This window comes from Austrofundulus limnaeus, unplaced genomic scaffold (genome assembly GCF_001266775.1).
Source record: "Austrofundulus limnaeus strain Quisiro unplaced genomic scaffold, Austrofundulus_limnaeus-1.0 Scaffold1303, whole genome shotgun sequence".
NCBI classification, from domain to species: Eukaryota; Metazoa; Chordata; class Actinopteri; order Cyprinodontiformes; family Rivulidae; genus Austrofundulus; species Austrofundulus limnaeus.
Window position 1 is genome coordinate 19,997 of NW_013953705.1, and position 19,666 is coordinate 39,662.

Consider the following 19,666-nt stretch of genomic DNA (forward strand, 5'->3'; position numbering starts at 1 on the left):
GCGGACGCCAAGCGTTTTATTTTGAAAGTCATGAAGGAAACGTTTGATATTTATTGACTCCATCTTGTTTTCTTCGCGGTCAGACCGTAGATTAGTAAGCGAGCGTCTGTCCTCGCGACGCTTCACACGCGCGTTTTGCTCCTCAAAGTTTCGACTTTCCCATCCGTTTTCAAAAGATTCCCAGGACACACAACTGATTTAACCTACAAGCAAATTAAGCTCCTTTCTCCCTCGCCTCTTGGCAACCTGACTCGCTTTTATATCATTGTGTTTTTTTAAATTTCTATTTTATTTTTATTTTTTTTCTCCCAGTGGACGGGAAGGCATCTTTTCGGTTTTCTGTTTTGTTAATTCAGCTCCAGGCTGAGTGAAAGTTTTAACTGCAGGTTTTGAGTTGCAGAGAGTCCAGGTGGGCGGAAAAAGACCCCGACTCCACGACAGCAGGTGAGCCTTACCTTACACAGCAAGCTAGGCTGATGTTTTATTCTGCTTTGGTTTTCATTAGCAGCTCGCTCGTGTGTATTTTGTTTTGTTTAAACAGCCTCTTTTGTCAAACTATTACAATACCTTATTACAAAAAGCTAACTATTTTCAAATATTAGCTACAACATATCAAAGCGATCCAGTAGGGTCCATAACCTGTGTGCTTTTCACAATGTTGAAGTTATACATCGACACAGAATAGCCATGTTGCAACCATGTTTATGTTAAAGTACAGTAGATCCACAAAAAAATAAAAAAAAACTTGCATATTCGTTTTTTTTTTCCCTACGCCTACAACTGTCTGTCTTTGTACTCAATCCTCTTTGTTTTACAGTAGCATCAGGGTTGCTCTACTTTCTCCTCCACATCCAGCCTGCCTGAGTCTGCAGGTGATGTTTGAGGTTGTGTTGGCAGGGAGCAGGCTCTTTACAGTACCAWCCTGCTCTCTGCACAGCTGTGGCATGCGGTTTCCTGGTTGTGCCGAGGTGCAGAATCAAAAGACTTCACTCATGGGGGGAAAAAAAAGACAAAGAATTGAGTGGGGAAGAAAAAGAAAGAAAGAAAGAAAGAAAAGAACAAGGGCATTGCCACAGATTGAAGGCTGCCACACACAGATCAGAAACTGGAAGTCAACAAACACAACGTTGTTTTGTTTGAAAAGCCCCATTTCTTTTGAAATGCAAATATTGCAACTACAAGTGACTCACTGCAGAAAACCCTTCTGCTTTGTGCTGACTTCATTTTTCATAATGAGGAAAAGAAAGCCATTTGATTGCAAGCTAAAGCCTTGTGACCTACACGTAAGGACACACGGGGGGTGGTTGATGCCTGATAATATTCTGCTTATTGTCTGTGTTTGTGTGTGTGTGTGTGTGCACGGCTTTATTGATTTATTCATAACCCCAAAGGAGATATCTGCAGCATTCCACCTGCTCCTTCAATTTCCTCACCAGAGACACCGGAGAGATTCAGATACGGGATCACATAAACACAAATGGAGGCGTGCACTGTGCACCTCACAAAGARTGCAGCTCAGATGTAGCCCAGGGAGCATTCCACATTTGTCGTATTGGCTCGTCCGAAAGATCCTACATTCTGCTTTGTCTCAGCTGGGTTAGTTGTTGTTTCAAGGCTGCGTGTGAAAAAGATAAGAAAGGTGGTAAACAATATTTTCGGTTCGACTGCAGAAGTCTCGCTTTCAGGACTTTTCTGTAATGGTATAACCTGTCTGTCTTTTTCCACACGCAGACAACCGCGTCCACGCACGGCAAGTATGGCAACACTAAAAACCAAAAATAAGCTCTAACCATGTCCGGGGAAGTGGGCGACAGCCTTCTCATCTCAGTATCTCCTGACCTTCTAAACGTGCTCAAAAGACAATGAAACGTTTAAATTAAAATCCAGCTTTTCTGATCAGTAAATGGAATTTTGGTTTTTAGTTTCMCTGTCGTGTCCTCCTCTTTCATGTTGTGCAGACTTGTCAGACCTATTTGTATGAGCATGTACTTGAGTCGGTTTCCAAACAGCCCCTGAATCAGCCAGTGATCTTTGACCCGTATTCACGCTCGCTGTCTCTCCGGCTCTAAAGCAGCTTTTGTTCTGCGGATCACTCTTGCCTGCACATTCTTCTCCGCTCCACTCTGCTGCTCGTGGAGGAGTGGAAGAAATGGAGACTGGAAATCTGCAGAAGATCCAGTTGAATGCTTTCCACTGTAGCTCCTGTTGCTGATTTTTCACCTGGACTTTGACGACGTTCGAACCTAACCTGTGTATGATACATAATAAGGCCGAGGTTTCATGTCCGAAGGAGATTTTTAGTGTTTCTTTCAGGTGAGGAGTCAGAAGAGCTGTCAGTCTGCTGAAGACGGTGTGGTCGTTTGAAGGCACYATGTTGAAACAGCTCTCACAAGGTTTAAAACCAAAAGTGACGCTGCAGGTTTAGCTGGTCACGGGTTCATAGCTGTCGTCGGGGCCGTAATCACATGCAGTGATGATGCACTGTCTGTGAAATGTTTGCCAGCTCCTCACTTCTGCTCTGTGGCTTTTGCGGTTGCGTTGATCAAGTTGCCAGCATTTCTCCAAAAGTCTGAATGTGAACAAACTGAAAGCACAGCAGCGTATTAAATTAATGATGTGGGGCTTTTTTGGCGAGCCTCCTGTAAGTACAGCAAGGCACTTAGCTTTCAAACGCTTACTTTTGTATGCAAGAACAAAGCAAAAATGGATCAGATCCAAAGAATGGCAATTACAAGACATGATACACATTTCAGGATACAGATAGTGTTGCTACACACAACTTTTGTTCAGCTAGCCTTGCCTTCCTATGCAGCTCCGCTCAGTTCTAGTTTCCCTTCACTGCTCCATCTGGGACTTCTCCTATTGAGATGGATTTCGCTGGCAGATTTTTAGCCGGGCCAATTAGAGAACAGAACGTCAATTTTCTGCACAGTGTCTGCTTGTAGTTTATTTTACCTGGGCCAATCAGCAAACAGAAGGCGGAGTTTTGAACGACGTCAATTTTCTGTGCAGTGTCTGCTAGTTATTTTAGCATACGGCAGTAGAGGAAGTGAATGGAGTCAGTCCGTGTTGATAAGGCTTCCCAATTAAATTAAATTTGTCTGACAAAGCAGCAGCTCTCATTTAAAGCCGTCTTGTTCGGCTCGGAATATTTCTCCTCCCAGTAGGATTGTTTACAGCACACGCGATTTCTGGTTAGCTTCTTAGCTTAGCCTCCGTCACAGCGACAACACACACACGCTTCAGCAGAGGCCACGCCTCCTGCAAGAATCACTTCTCTACGCATCAAGTCCAGACCCTTGTACGAAGCAAAGTGAAGGACAGGGTCTGGTTTTAACCATGCTATTGTTCAGTAGTCCTAAAAAATTGCAGGGAAAGCTAAAGGTGTGCAAAAGTGCTTCAGCATTCAGCATTTTATTCTTTACTTTTACCACTCRTGTTTCCCTAATATCTTTGTGTATTAACCACAAAATAATATTGCTGGAATTAGGAAAGTTTTTTTAGAATGTCTTATTTTTTAATTAGCTAAAATATTATTATTATTAGCTACAATTGTATTAATTATAAAGTGGTMCAAAGAAATACAAATATATTTACTCAGTCAATAATAAAATAATCTGCCTTCATGTACTCATAGAGAGAGTAGAGCCTTCATCCATATTTGTCATCAGTGTTGTGGGTTGTTCCAACACAGAGTCTGATTCAATTCAGAATGTGAAGATGATGACAGTAAATGAGTCAGAACCCTGAACGACAACAAAGAGGATGGRGATTTACTGGAAAGCTCGAAGCATCAGGTGGKGGGTGAGGGGATCAGAGAGGCTGGGGGTGCTGGCCTCACTCACCAGAATGTGAATTTATGCGTTCGCTTAAATTCACAACATGAATCTATCGTCTTAGATAAAGTGAGGTGCTAAAGGCGCAGTTTCAGAATGACTGCGGATGCCCTGAGAAACAAAGAAATTCTGCGTTTGCAGCATGTGATGCATGTTCTGATCTCCGTTTTTACATTTGCGTGCACACACACACACACATACTTCARTGCCTGTCGGCTTCACACACAAGAGCTGGGAAGTGAAAGAAAGGGGGAAATTCTTGTGCGGTATTGCTGCCTGGTTGCTGTTCGCGGACAATAGAGTGGGTGTGRGAGTAAAAAATAAAAAAATGGAGTTAGTTTACAGATGGTGTCARTGCGACAAGTTGAAATATGTTTGAGTTCAGAATGTAAACCGACAAAGAGTAAACAAAAACTCTTTATGTGAAGGAAAGGCAAACTTTTTTTTTCAGAAAGAAAATGAAAATGTTAATTTGCTGGTAAATTTGAAACTGGGACATTACACACTTCTGTTAGGATGACTCCACATAGGGGGTTTGTGTTGATCACGGGGGCTATTTTGGCCAATCCCCAAACTTTTTTTTTAAAGCTGGTTGTGCACAAACACTGTGTTCACACACTTTTAAGCTGTCAGTAGGTGAGAGTGACACTTATTTCTCTCTGTGAAAATTGAGATCCTGTTTGCTGTTATACAGCACCCAAAGAAATGCAATGAGCGATATTTGGCCACTGTCACAGTGATGCTGTGTTTCCATTCACCCAGAGGAAATGTTGTGCTAGGGTTTCCCCAAAACAAGCCTGGTCCAAGATGGGCTCATTGAAAACCCTGCTGTTCAATGCAACATACCAGGTTATAGCTACAACAAGCTTATATACATGTGCAGTAGTTTCTTGGGACGTCAAACCCCCCATTACCATACAAATAAAGCATTTTCCCCCACAAAGTTGGAATTAAGGAATCCTTGAAAGGAATGCCAGAGTTTAGGTTTAAGACTGATTAGCTGTGGCAGCAAGAGATGGGATAAACAGCTCTTTGAAGGGATCAGGATCTTGGGGAGCCGTTTGTTTCATAGAGCCATTCAAAAGAGCCGTTCAGTTTTGAGTGAGTTACGTCATCATGTATGGCTACGTGATGACAYATTTCCCTAGGTGAGTGGTACAATGTGTTTTGTCAAGCAGAAACCCCCCTTCCCATTTCCCCAGCTCTACCTGTTTTCCATGAAAAAGCAAAGCGGGAGCGACTTAAGTATGAAAAAATAAAGATTATATGAGGAATAAAAGAATTAAAACTACAAATGGCTCGTTACTGCCAGCAACTCGGCTCCTGTTGTAAAGAGCCGGTCAGAAGATTCGGATCGTTCGCAAACGTCACATCTCTAGTGGCAGCCTACTTGATACTGGGTTGACTTGAAAGGGTAATCAGTTACACATGTACTTCCAGAGATTAATTCCTGAGTTTCATGGGATATTTTGCTAACAGACAATTGGTCTGTTACTAACAGTTAAGGCCAAAGTTTTAAGCAAAGGTGCAAGGAGATTAAGCATGACACATTTTTTTAGGCTAATTTACTGATTTAATTTTAAAAATCTAAAGTCACCACGTCACCTACAAGAAAATATGAATATAAATGAGATTTTTCATACAGGGTTTTGTTAAAATAATAAAAAAAAAAAAAACATCAACATCAAAGTGCATGTCAAAGCGTCTTCTGGGATAATCAGTCTTGGAAAATATGGTAGTCCTCCACAGCTGGAATAAAGAAAATGACATCAAAAAGGGGAAAAAAATACAACTGGTATTTATAAAAAAGCTGAACTTATTGCTAAAGCAGTAAGGTTTAATAACTTGTTTTATCGACGGTATACGCTAGGGCTGTGTATTGGCAAGAATTAGGCGATACGATACATATCATGACAGAGGGGTCACGATACGATATATCCCAATATATCCCGATATATTTCAATACTGTAAACAAGGCCATATATTGCGATTTTTTTTTTTTGGTCCAAAAATTCTAGTAAATAAAAACCTCTTACTGGAAAAAACAAAACAAAAAAAAATGAAAAACCAAAATTCATTGTCTCAGAAAATTCTAATATTACATAGACATACTTTTGATACATTTAGCTGTGTTCTGCTTTGTATGTGTTTTATTTTATTTGTTTCATATTTCATCCATGTTTTCAATTATTAGACTAAATTTGCCAATAAATAGTTATATAATGTACAATATCGTCACCCAACACTTAACAATAGCGTTTGTGTTGTCATAAAGTTCAGTAAACAGATGATATGAAGCTGCTGCACACAGAGTTTCTGGGATCAGCTGACCTGCATCCAGAACATGATTTACATAACTGTGGGTCGAACAGCAGGGCAGGTCCTGAAGAAAACCAGTTAAGAAATTGAGAAGCTGAACGAGTTAAACCATTTTTGAAGCGAACACAGCAGAATAAAGTATATGGACTTTGATGCGATGAGCCGGACATTGAGAGCAACAGAGTTTTATGTCACGGGAGGAGTGCCGAGCTCGCTCGAGGTGGTATATGCKTAACGTGAAGCCTGACTATAGTTGGAAAAAAGAGCGCACAAGACACTTAATTTGGCTTAAAATACAGACATTCTGACAAATAAGTAACTGTTTGTAACCTTACCTCAGCTTAGAAGGCAGAGGGTGTCGGTCTTTTCTGCTCAGATTCAGCTATCGGGGCATGAAGCTAATGTTACAATGCTAATGCTCTCTTACYCTCTGGAGCTCAAGCTGTGGAGGAGCCAAATGGCTGTCTCACTGCTGCCAACTAGTGGTCAGAGGCTGAACTACAATGTAAAAATGAATGGCTGGCAGGAAAGTTGACATTTTAAACCTTAATAAAAAATCGATACAGGGCTTTAGAATATCGATACAGTGTCGGGAAATGAAATATCGCAATATTTCAGTGTATCGATATTTTCTTACGCCCTTAGTATACGCAGCGTGGAAATGTTTTACATTGCTTCAGTGTTAAAATGAGATGKTATGATATTTGTGTTATTTTAAAGACTTCCCTCGTTTCACTTTTACAGTAATGAGTCAAATGAAAACCCGGCCAAAAATCTAAATGAACTGAGCTGAAATGACAGATTTATGGAAATTTACACTTCCTCATTTTCTGGAAAAAAAAACAAACATTTCTTAAAAAGCATTACATCATCAAAAACATTTATATCTAAACAATATTTTAATAAGAAGGTATATTTAAGTTGGGGCAATATTTTACAATATACATTTAAAAATATTAGACACATTAAATAGTGTAMATAAAATATTAAAATTAAACTAAATAATAAAATTATATCCTAAAGTATATACCTAAACTATAGTAAATCACAACAATAATATTTCTGTGCTTATGATGTTGAATCATTCTATACTTACTAAGGTTTGAGGTAGCATAAGATCATKTAATTCTTTGGTTTGGTTTGAACATTTGCTTTGATTTAACAATCCACCACCACAGGTTTCTGTTTGCTTCTAAATAAAGGTTGGCAGGTAATAACATCACACGGCTGCTTACCCTATAAATGCTGAGTTTAGTGCTGCATCATAAACCCCACAAAGTTAAACTTTGAAAACTACAACAGTTGCAGTTTCACGTTGCTGTGTTTTCAGCTGAGGTGTGAAGTCGCCTGAATATCATTTTGTCCCTCAAAGCTCAGACCTTCTTAATTTGTGAAGATTTGTCAGTGGGGAATTTTGATAAAGAAACAAAATAACAGAAACTAGGTCAACCTTTAAACTTGTATCCTGCAATTTAGGCGTTCACACTACTCTCTTTTAAATTACATTTCTTTTGTACTTTCTGCCGGAGCAATGAAATCTTAGATGAATATTTTGATTTTTACAATTAAGTTTTATGCAGCAGCCTGTTTTGTGCATTCTCTGTATTACTTTGTGACTCAAGAAATCAAATGGAACAGGTTTTACTTGCTTCTGCCAGCTTTACCCTTAACATTTTTCCACTAAACTTTGATCGTATGCTGAAATGATTTATACCTGAAGAAATCTGTGAATGGCATCAAGAAGGAACAAAAAAAAGAAGAAAGAAACAAGTTACCGTCATGATCATGTACTTTTGGTCATGTGATCCTTTGTGTTTTCAGATCACGTTTCCTGTTGGGATTCTTCTCGTTGTGTTTTAGTTTCCCAGTGTTGCCTGTGCTTTTTCTCATTTATGCTCAATCAGCTTCCTCTTTGTTAGTTCCCAGTCAACCATCCACCCAGCCTCCATTTAGGTCAGCTATTTCCAATACCTCGTTTACCACTGATTCATGTAACCAGTTTTCTGCCATCACCACCTCAATCGATTATTGTGGTTTTATTTTGTATTGGTTTTGTTGTGTCTGTCTGCACTTGGGTTCAAGCTCTTCCAGAATATTTGGTGAATATTTTGGGATAATGATGTATATCATTAAATCAGATGTTCTTTCTGTTCAGTGATGCAGCATTAGTATTTCAGCATTTTGTTAGAAAATTGGGATAGAAAAATGTATTCTTCAGTTCATGAATGGGCCAGGTGTGGATGAATGAAGTGCTCTTATTCTTCAGCATGTATAATGGTTGGGGAAACACTGCGTCCTACAGTATTTTTACAGTCTTTATTTTACAGTTAAAATATGTTTATTAAATAAAGTCTAATGTTACAACTAATTGGGGATCCCTTTAATGTAGGGAGGAGTGAACTCTCGAGTACGGTATTTGCCACACTACGTAAATTTTGTAAACTTTGTTTACTTCGTTTATCTAAAACCTGGTTGAAGCAGGGAGCAATTTTTTAAGTAGCTTCCTGCAAGGTGTGCAAGCAGCTGCAGCTGTTTGTGATGGGAGAGGCTGTACTTTTCAAGCCATGATGCAAAAGTAGCAGGAGAAAATCTTAAATTTAAGATAGCTTAACACTTTACAGGTAAATTGCAAACTGAATATTTGAAGGAAGTATGGAGCTAGGGTTTTGTCATATACTGCGCTTTAAAATGGGCAAAAACAATTCATTTTTATTGAAAATATTTCTAACATTGGTTAGCTAATGGTTTATGCTAAAGGTCACTGTGGCTTTCCAACATTCCATAATCTGTGCTGTGCCTCTGATGTGGCTTCTTCTGCCAGTATGTTCATTTCATATTAATACTATAACTTGCAGAATTTTATTCAGTTGCAGAGTATATTAGATTGTTGATAGGGCAGGGCATGCTGTGTGTGTCATGGTTATAAAACTCAATGGAGTAAGACTAAGTGATGAAGACTGCTCTGTAATTTTGTGCTGGAGAAGTTTGAAAATTTACCTTGAAAATGCTTGAAAAGTGCTTGAATTTTACTGTGGGAAAAGTCTACGAACCCTGATGCATGCACATTTCAGAAACTTCTATAAGTAGAGAGGAATATCATTATATTAGTTTAAAATGGTCTCCAAACAATATTGTTTATTGCAATCATTTCTGAGACAATTTATCGTCCAGCACAATTTATCATGACAGGTTTAGACATCCATGTCCATGTCTGCTGCCTATCAACTTTAACCTGTGACTTCCTTCCTGATTCAGACAGTGAAACATCAAAGTATCTAGCACTTCCTTTTTGCACCCCTGTATGTCTGCGTTGTTCCTGTGTATCTATCTAAGCTTTAGGTTCTCACGTATTGTGCGTCTATAAAAAAAGATTGTCTGACCCCCATTTTAGATTGGTTTTTTTTTCTCCATGACTTCTTGTGTCTTTTTTTTGTGCTGTCTGTGTGTTTTTGCTCTGCCTGTGGTTCAAGTGGTTCCTGTCTCTCTTGTGATGCTGAGATCTGCAAAAGATTTTTTTCTTCCAAAAATCACCATCTGCATCTCTTTACACAAGTGCTCAAAGTCATGCACGCTGTACAGAAACCACACACACTTACAGATGCAGTGTTTGTTGTACTTGTTTTAAATAATAATAAAAAAAAAAAGATTCACCTGTTGATGAATGTGTCAGATCGTTTTCTTCGTTCTGACAAAGCTGTTAAGTTTGGTCTCAATTTAAGAGCAAATATCCATAGCCTGAGTTGGGAAATCTGTCTGAAGATGGCATCTTTGGTTGAAACTGAAAGTAACGAGTGTCTGTGTTTGTGAGGTTAATTTGCACGTCTGTCTGATGACTCGCATGATACTCAGAAATTCTAATTAAGTGGTTCATTTAAGGAACCTAAGTTTTGTACTTTTTGGCTTCACCGCTTCTCTCTTTTTTTAAAGGAGACATATTTCCAAAAAAATAAAAAAAATCAGCACATCGATGGTACGAAAGTCCTCCTAAATGGTTTTTATATATAGTTTGTATATACAGTATCTTCTCTGCAGGAGGTTTTAAGGCTTGTAATGAGACGCTTCCCTCTTTTATTTCTGTGGTGTGTTTCAAAAGGTCTGCATAAACACAGCTTACTTATTTTATCCTTTAAAGGGGAATATTATGTATTTTCCAGGCCCATAGTGCCAAGTAACAGTTACCTTCAGTTGTAATGTTGTCAAAAATAAGTTTGACTTTGCATTGTAGCCTCTGAATGTCTTGACCTGTCTTGGCCTCTGTGTCTTTAAGAACCTCCTACCATTTCTGACATTCCCACTTCAGCACGTCTTCACAACAATGCTTCGGGGCAGGGGTTTTCTGAGGAGTTATGTACAAATAGGTGGCGCTTTGTACCAGCAAGCGTATAGGCAGCTCCACATGGCTACCACAGGAGATTCTCAAACATGCATAAATGAGTCAAAGCAACACTTTGTGTATGTTTTTGATGAGGGAATTATTGATAACATGATATAAAGCCCAAAGAAGTCGAGTGTGCGTAATACCCCCACTTTTAAGAGAGCTGACAGCTCACAACCGAGCAGACCAGCTCCCAGTGAGCTGTTTTATTTACAAAGTTTTATTTTAAAATGCTTGTATTTGGATCTGAATAGGTAATGGTTCATATTTTCAACACAGTTTTGTTGCAGCCAAAGGTTCAGGTTAATTAAACTTTTAGCCACATATTAAATGTAACACCATCTACTGTAATACAGAGGGCAAACCTCAAACATTTGAGGTAAATTAAATTAATTGTTGGGTGGAAAGATGTGAAGAAGGGATGTTTTCACTTTAACCTCAGCTTTTTGAGGAAATTATTTAGAGACAATTTATGCTTTGAAGCACAAACTTTTTTGTATTTACTTCAATATTTTTATGCATGTAATTTATTGACAGAAGCTGTCTGTATAGAGTAAAAGAGTCTACTTGCTAAAGAGTGATAGAAAGAGTGCGCTGCTGGTCACGTGTGCACATGACCGTTAAAGAAAAGGACTGTTTCCATTGATAAGAGCACATAAGGGTCCTTGTGTGTATTTTGAGCCTGAACTCATTTGTATTCACTGATATGGAAGCTCTGATAAGGAACCAGGCAACTGGATAAGAATAGTATCGTTAAAAAAATGTTTTAATATGTCAAACTTATGTTGCCTCTGGGGGATTTTTAGTGTTTTTGCAGGAAATGTGTCTGCTCATAGTGACAGTGTGAGAGATAGATAGGAGCTTTGCTGAAATTCACCATTTTAGAGTTGTGAACTGCCTATAAATGCACTTTTTTACATTTAATCTTATAGAAGATGAGCTGCTTGTGTCAGTTCTATAGTTTATGTCTGCAGGTGTAGAACTAAATTATCATTTGTTCCTGTTTTCCACTGCATTTCATTATTTTTTCCTGTTTCTCCTTATCWGTTGGCAGGATGGAGGCCCGACTGACGGATCATCTAACGACTACATTCTTCACCATCATCCTCCTCTCAGTGGGTAAGATAACCACGCATTTTTATATTTACTAGTCTATTCACATCTGTATTGTTTTGATGTAATCAGAAATGTAAAACACAACATTTAAAAAGTGTTTATCCACTGGTTTAGCAGTCTTCACTTTTTGTGTCCAGGACTATAAAGAAACAAAGAAAATAATTGTCGGCTTTATGCCATCAGTTTTCTTACAACTGGGCTAAACAGATAATCTTATCAAACTGTAAATGTACAGAAAAAATATAAAACAGAATTATAACCTGCTGCTGTTATTCAATGTTTTTTTTATGCTATTATGTGACCTCGCACTCGCAGACAATTTTGCTCTAATTTGTTTGGTTTTGTTGTCACTGTTACATCTGAATGAAAAGTTTATTTTCTAACTGGGAACTTAAATCTGTTAACTCATTATGAGTGTGCTTAAACAAACTGAAAGTAACAGATGTGGATTTTGATATGGACAGCTTTCACAATCATGRATTTATATTAGTCAGATTATATTTGTTTTTATTCATTTAAAAGAAGGACAGTGCAACAATTATTGTTCCATGTTAAAATAAAGCTACCATTGCTTCCTGAATAAACTATATAGCTAAAAGCTAATTTGCAAACATGTAGGCAAGAAATCTCAAACAATCAGTACTGTACATCTAAAATCATCAATAAAGCAAAACATCTCTCACACACAAATTACTGTAGTTGGGCTGTGTATTGGCAAGAATTTGGCGATACGATACATATCATGACAGAGGGGTCACGGTACGATATATCCCGATATATTGCGATACTGTAAGCAAGGCGATATATTGAGATTTTTTTGTCCAAAAATTCTATTAAATAAAAACCTCTTACAGCGGAAAAAAATGAAAAACCAAAATTCATTGTCTCAGAAAATTCTAATATTACAGAGACATGCTTTTGATACATTTAGCTGTGTTCTGCTTTGTATGTGTTTTATTTTATTTGTTTCATATTTCTTATTTCATCCATGTTTTCAATTGTTAGACTAAATTTGCCAATAAATAGGTTGAAAGTATATTTTTTGCAGCTTTTAGTTTTTAATATTAATTTACAATATACTGGGAGCCGCTGCTGGATCAGCTGACGCTTCAGGTGGTCACCCAACACAACAATGGCCTCTACCTCAAAAGGTAGAGGAGCCAAATGGCTGGCTCACCGCTGCCAACTAGTGGTCAGAGGCTGAACTACAACATAAAAATGAACGGCTGGCAGGAAAGTTGACGTTTTAAACCTTAATAAAAAAAATCAATACAGGGCTTTAGAATATTGATACAGAATCAGGAAATGAAATATCGCAATATTTCAGTGTATCAATATTTTTTTACACCCCTACAAATTAGGTACAAATATTTGCAATAAAAGAAAATACCTGTTCAAGAGAATAAAGTATGACCTGGTTTCAGCTGGACGCAATGCCAGCTGTATAACCTGATGTACATTCGATTTGTTCATGGTTCAAACTTATTCTCCTCAGAGTTAAAAACTCTCATTTCACAGGTTTGTTTCTGTTGATAAAACAGTGAGGATCTGTAAATAAAGTGGAAGTTGGTTCAAATGTTTGTCTTTTTATGCTAAGCTAAAACTATTTTACTCAATACCTCTAGAAGAAGGCTGACGCGTATGAAATTGAAAAATATAAAAGAGAAACATAAACTATCAAGGCCTAAAAGATTATAGTCCTCCAGCAACTAGAACTTTCACTTCATTTTTGTTTTTTGATCGAAATATTTCCAAAGCTTGTGTGTTCAGCATTGCATGTGTTAAAAGTGAGTTGCTTGGTTCCCAACAGCTACGGTCAGTAAAGAGTGTGGCAGAATCAGTACACAGAGGGGCAGCGCTGAAATTAGGTTTACATTTTTTTAAATTAATTCATTTAGGACCATTCACAATACACTCCAGAAGAGGCAGTTGCATTATGTCAGATTTAGCCACTTAGCTTTTATGATACATATTTTACTGTCATTTTAATGCTAGAGGAATGTGTTACAAATACAAAAGACAATTAGTCATTTTATAGGTTTCTAACAATGTGCTGAAATGTTGCCAGGTTATTATTGCTTTTGTAATTTTTACTTAAATCAGATGTGTCTTATTTCAACAGGTTCATGTGAAAATGACCTTTTCCTGAAGTTTTGCGGAACCTGGCGCCATGGCAAGAACCCGCTGAGCCTGAACGTCGGGCTCTCTACGGGCTGTGACAAGCTCAACATTTCAGCCAATGAGAGCTCTCTGTCTATCAGCGGGAAGATCACCTCCCAGTGTACAAGGTTCGAAGAGATTCCTCTCAACAAATACAAGCTTGATTCAGAGGAGGACATGGATTTCTGTGTACACTGGGAGCCGCTGCTGGATCAGCTGACGCTTCAGGTGAATCAATACAAGATGCTGATTGAGCAGTGTGGTGGGTTTGTGTAAACCCTCAGCTTTTAGATGTAAGATTTGTTATAAATGAATCTATTATTCTGCTAAGAAGCTTGAAAGTAAAAGAAAACTTAAATAAATACATTAATCTTTTCAGAAGTGGCCTAATTTGGGAAACAKAACAAGCAGTTTTGAAGTGTTTTGTTTAGTTTAGTGTGTTTTTTWAAGTAACTTGAACATCGGTAGTGAATGTGAAACATCAACGTGTTTTGCTAAAATCACATACGTGTTTTATCGTTGCAGAGCATTTTCAGTACCTGTTTTGTTCATATCTTTGTTGTACAGCTGGGAGGCCTGGACTTCATTTTGTGCAAGCCTACAAGTTCACCTGACTCCTGCTGCACCGATCTGACTGATGATAGCAAAGAGCCTGTTGCAGAGCATGGCATCGCCCATGGAAAGATCCGAACCGATGTCATCAAAACTGAAACGGTCACCGGCTACTGCTTCAGAGGAGAGATCAGCGCCTGCAGTAAGAGAGAATGGGTTTTATTTATTGATCTTATTATTGCGCTGAAATTAGCAAAATAGGAAGAAAAAATGTTTTTAAAAAAACGTTGGATTATTAAAGACTAGTGTGTTATTTAACTTGGTGTAAACCCTAAAAACACTAAGAAGACACAATGTACTTTATATTCATTCTTCTCTTTATCTCTTTACAGAAAAATTATGTGAACAAGCAAAGCGGCCCGGCAGTGAATGGTAATTTTCCTCTTTATGTTCCCACSCAGACGCATTTACAGCAGAAGTGTTTTTGATAACACCCTTCCTCATTTGTCTTTGGCTCAGCAGCTAAAACCACTGTTTTGAATGATAACATAATCAAGTATGCAGCTTCAAGCCACAAACAGGAAGCTGGACTTTAAACTTTGTTAGTGTGTGRTGTTTATTTTAGGTTCGTAACAGAAGATTTATTGTGTGCGTTTGTGTCTGTTCCCGCTGCTGTTGCAGGCCCAAGACGTTCAATCTTCCCTGCGCTTCAAAATCTGAACATGAGCTGAAAAAAGACTTCAGTGGCACTAATCTGACATCTGAAGTAAGACGAAGCACACAGCTACTGTAAAACAGCACGRTTGTGTACACTCTGCAGGATAGTTGAAATAGTGGTTGCATAATATTGGAGGAAACGGTTACTGTAGAGTTTTCAATTTTTGCAATATCTAAACATATAAAAACAGTTTTACAATTAGATTTTAATAGGGTATTTGATTATTCTAGAATATTTAGAGTATCTCTGAGTAAAGACCATCCAGAACAGAGATGATCTTTGCAAGGTTTTGGTAGCATATTCAGGAGAACACGGTACATGTGGCTGAACTTGTTTTTTGCAGTCAGATRGCTCCTTTCCACACTCATTCAGCTTAAGAAGCATGTGCTGCCTGACTCTTACCCTCACTACATAATTCAATGCTTTATTAAGTTCTCATCCATTGCATAAGCTTAAAAACAGGCTTTATTTTATAAGACTTTGTGTCTCGAAAGCCTCCTTGAAAATGAGAACGTTTCAATTGTTATCACACGCAGGTGAGTAGTTTAGCGTGACCAGTTTGAATTCTTGCAGCCAAATGCTGAATAGACTGAGAAGCCTTAATCCAGATTTTATTAGTCTTTGCGTGGGATCTGGTAGCATTTCATGTGTTTGAGTTACCGACAGTGGTTTCAGAGGCAGTTTATTCAGTAATACTGTGACTAAACTGGTTATTGTTTTGTTTCATTTTGCCAACATCTTCCTGAAACGAGCAAAAAGTACCAGCATCAGAGATCAGTTGTGCCTAAAGACTTTGTTCAGCTTAGAGCTCACGCATCGGTCCAGTCACAAGGCCGTGCCGTCGTTCAGAAGACAAAGCTGAAAGCAGGCTTTCCAGGGTTTTAAGTGTATTGAATTGTGCATCTATTTTTATTTCAGGCACTTGTTTTGTTGCACGATCTAAACAAGAGAGGTAGCGCTCTTTCATGTCGAGGGCAGTGATGATTGGGTTGAGAAAAATAGGTGAGAGGGTTAGCCACATAAAAGTCTAAAAGTGCTGCATTTTGCCGACAAGTAGAGGATAGAAATAGAAAGCTTACATTTTCCACTGAACCACCTTAAAATAAAGCCATTTAAAGAAGCACCCAGCAATCTACCAGTCCTGTAGATCTACTTATTATGGCTGTGTACACTGTGGGGGTGGTGATGCTCTGTTACAAACACAGCTGCAGGGTGGTACAAGTTGTCTCTCAGCCTTTAAAAACATCTTTCATTGTGTTTTGGTATAAAATAAAATAATTTGTTGCCCATATTTTGAGTAGTTATTATATATATATATTTTATGCTTCCAGTTTTTTCCATCTGCACCCACGGTCTATGTTCCCTCTGCTGTGAAACCAGCCACACATRAAAGCAAAGTGGTCGTCACCTTCTACAAAAACAACCCCCTGTTTCAGGTGAGCTGCTGGGTCTCATGGTCCTGCAGTTTCTTTCACATACATTACTGCCGGTGTACACGTGTAAGAAATTGAAAAATAAGCCTGCATGTGCGTGTCGCAGGACGGACCTAAGAAGGCCAAGCTTCTCAACGACGTGGTGGAAATCAACGTAGGGAATGAGATCATCGCTGATCTTCCTGAGCCAATAAGACTGGACTTTACCCATGAYGTCATACCTGTAAGTTTGTCTCGTTTTGGTTAGTCAGTGTTAAGTTGACCAGTTTTCTCTTTGCAAACATTCTTGTTCAAATGAAAACTCAACAAGCACCTGTTGGAATGGTTCCTCAGTTCAAGCAGACAATTTTTGGTAGTGCATGTCAGAACTGCATATTGCCCCTGAGATATCGTGTAAAGTCGACGTGTATGTAAAACCCCGTACAAAAAATAAGATCCTACGTTGACGYGTTCTTGGTCTACCTCAGGGAGAACACAAAAAACCATGTGTAGGTTTCTACCCTCAAGTCTTGCAAAATCATTTGCGTGTTATWTGCAGCGTAGTCAGCCACACATTTAACCACCTGTAGTGTCTTTTATTTTCATTTGTCAGGAATGTGACGCACAACGGGCCACACTGTTTTGCCTTCAGTATGCCGTTTGCACTGGCGGCAGTTTTAGCCACAAACACACTTTATAAAACTTTGCTTGTATGAATAAAGATGTTTCTGCCTCTTCTCTGTTCCAGAAAAACTACACAAGGATATGTGTCTCGTGGGACACTCGAAAAGGTTGGAGCTTTTTGGAAAAAAGATWAACTTTTTTCAAGCAATCATTTTAYTCACCTTGGAAGAAACATGTTCCACTTGTTTAAATTATGTTTTGTTTTTTTGTGTAGATTCRTTGATGGTAAACTGGTTGAAGGATGGATGTGAGACTAAAGTGAAAGGMTCAAAACACACAGAGTGTCTGTGTAACCATATGACCTACTTTACTGTGCTGGTGGTGAGACATGCTGCAGAACACACGAACACATAATAATAAACAGCAGGATGATAATAGCAATGCAATAATATTGATAGAACATAAGATACATCAAAGTGGATTTACAGATAGTTTCTTGTTTCTTCCTGTGGACAAAGTTTTATTTYCTTCGTCTCCTTTGGCAGCAACCAAAGCTTCAACCAGTGCGCCACCTGCTGGCCCTCACAGCCATTTCATCTGTGGGCTGTGCTTTGTCCTTCGTCAGCTGTGTTGCTCTGATTGTTTTTTTCTGCAGGAAAAGGTGCGTYAAACCTTTTTGAGGATTTCATTTCTGAGGCACAACAAGTAAAACAACTTTTTCCTCCCATCCCAACATACGTCTGCTCCACACTCTTTTTCAGGAAACGATCAACGGAACAATCCATGTTCATCCATCTGGGTTTAGCTGTGTCCCTGGCCTTCCTCAGTCTGCTCTTTTTCTTGACTGGGGTCCTGGCTAATGTGGGTGGGGAGAACCTGTGCATCTGGGTAGGGGCTTTACTCCACTACGCCACGCTCAGCTCCCTCACCTGGATGGGCGTACAAGTGTTCCACACCTTCTGGTTGGTCTACGTGGTCTTTAGACCCTCCCCAAAGCCCTACGTATGGTACCTGATCGGCTTTGGTGAGTGTGTGAATTGATGTCTCTGAGAACATTTATGTGGTACTTTAAAGAAAATGCATGTGTGACCCTTAAACACCTTCCTCCACCAGGTCTCCCACTGGTTCCCGTTGTTACCCTGGCTGCAGTGGGAGGTTTTTATGGCCTGACAGAGGTGGTACCAGCTGATGATGTCACCAATCCTTATCGCATGTAAGCTCTGCCAAATCTTCACTAACATTTAGGCAGGTAGTGGGTCGCAAAAGTTGCAAACGCTTGGAGGAGTTTTTGTTGTTGTTGCTTTACAACCTTGAAGTTAAATGGATTGGCCCATTCTTTATGACAAAAATGCTTCAGCTCCTTCAAGTGAGGCGGGCACCACTTGTGTTCATCAGTCTTTAAATGGGAAATTGTAAGCTGGAAATGTCACTGTTTCTTAAAACCACTGGAGTGGTAGTTAGGCAGATTGTTCTGGGTTATTCCCCTGCTCTGTGCTTGTCTCTAATTTCTGGAAGACTCCAAAAAGAGTATTTTGTGCATGGCTATTGTATGTAATCAAATTTTTAAAACTCATCCATAAATTCCAGGACATAAAACATCTTAATAAAAAGAAAAGGTGGCAAATCAGTTTGTAATTCATTGTACTTGCTTTGGAGAAACGTATTATTTGCCAGAGAATGATCACACAAAAATCTCTCTGATTCTGTGTGTTTTATGCAGGTGCTGGATGAAAATGGACGCCTACAAGACCTTCCTGGCTATCTGTTTCACCAACATGGCAGTCTTGGCCATCCTGTTGACATCAGGGGTCGCTATGCTCTTCTTTGTTTACCGGGAGATCCGAACCAGGGACGAATGGAAGCAGAACCGCGTGGCTTTTCTCAGCATCTGGGGTCTCAGCTGCCTCTTTGGGACAACCTGGGGTCTGGCCTTCCTGAACTTTGGACCCCTGTCAGACTTTGTCCTCTTCCTCTCCTGCATCCTCAACTCCTTTCAAGGTCTGTGGTGGTGATGTGCATCTAGTCCAGATTACGCTTTCAGTTGAATTTTAGGAATTCTGCTCGACGGCAACAGAAGAAGCTTCCCAATAATCTTGTGTGAGACCTTTTAGTCGTTTGTTGGACAGAGGAGAGTTTTATTGTTTGCTCAGATGAGGAAATCGGGCATTTGGAGGCAAAAGTTCATTGTATCAGTGTGGGAATGAAATAATAGCCATGACTAAGCAAGGTCTTCTGTTACGCAGTTTCCTCTCAGATTAACCACACTTCTTGATTTGGATCCAAGCCCACATTTATTTAAATTAAAACGTTTAGTTTAGTTTAGTTTAGTTTAGTTTAGTTTAGTTTAATAGTTTATTCATTTCAAAAAAAAAAAAATTCAATACAACAAAAAAGAAACACAAATCTCATAAAATGAAAGGAAGCAGAAGAAGAAAAAAATCTTATCTGCCCCTATTTAACAAAAAAAGAATAATAAAAATAAAAATATATACATATTTATACGCATACACATACATACGTACACACACTCACATAAACTGTATATATTTTATAC

At 38.8% G+C, this 19,666-nt stretch overlaps 1 protein-coding gene across 1 annotated transcript in view; it reads left to right on the forward strand.

Moving 5' to 3' along the window:
• The first annotated feature begins 86 nt into the window (after window positions 1-86).
• adgrg1 (adhesion G protein-coupled receptor G1) overlaps window positions 87-19,666 on the forward strand; it is a 21,238-nt gene continuing 1,658 nt past the window's right edge. The window contains exons 1-14 of the mRNA XM_014031703.1: window positions 87-443; window positions 11,577-11,649; window positions 13,769-14,034; window positions 14,374-14,560; window positions 14,751-14,790; window positions 15,040-15,124; window positions 16,408-16,512; window positions 16,616-16,732; window positions 17,237-17,279; window positions 17,387-17,493; window positions 17,658-17,773; window positions 17,874-18,136; window positions 18,226-18,325; window positions 18,833-19,110. Coding sequence (XP_013887157.1) covers window positions 11,586-11,649; window positions 13,769-14,034; window positions 14,374-14,560; window positions 14,751-14,790; window positions 15,040-15,124; window positions 16,408-16,512; window positions 16,616-16,732; window positions 17,237-17,279; window positions 17,387-17,493; window positions 17,658-17,773; window positions 17,874-18,136; window positions 18,226-18,325; window positions 18,833-19,110 — 1,771 coding nt within the window. The 5' untranslated portion in view covers window positions 87-443; window positions 11,577-11,585. The remainder of the gene's footprint in view (window positions 444-11,576; window positions 11,650-13,768; window positions 14,035-14,373; window positions 14,561-14,750; window positions 14,791-15,039; window positions 15,125-16,407; window positions 16,513-16,615; window positions 16,733-17,236; window positions 17,280-17,386; window positions 17,494-17,657; window positions 17,774-17,873; window positions 18,137-18,225; window positions 18,326-18,832; window positions 19,111-19,666) is intronic.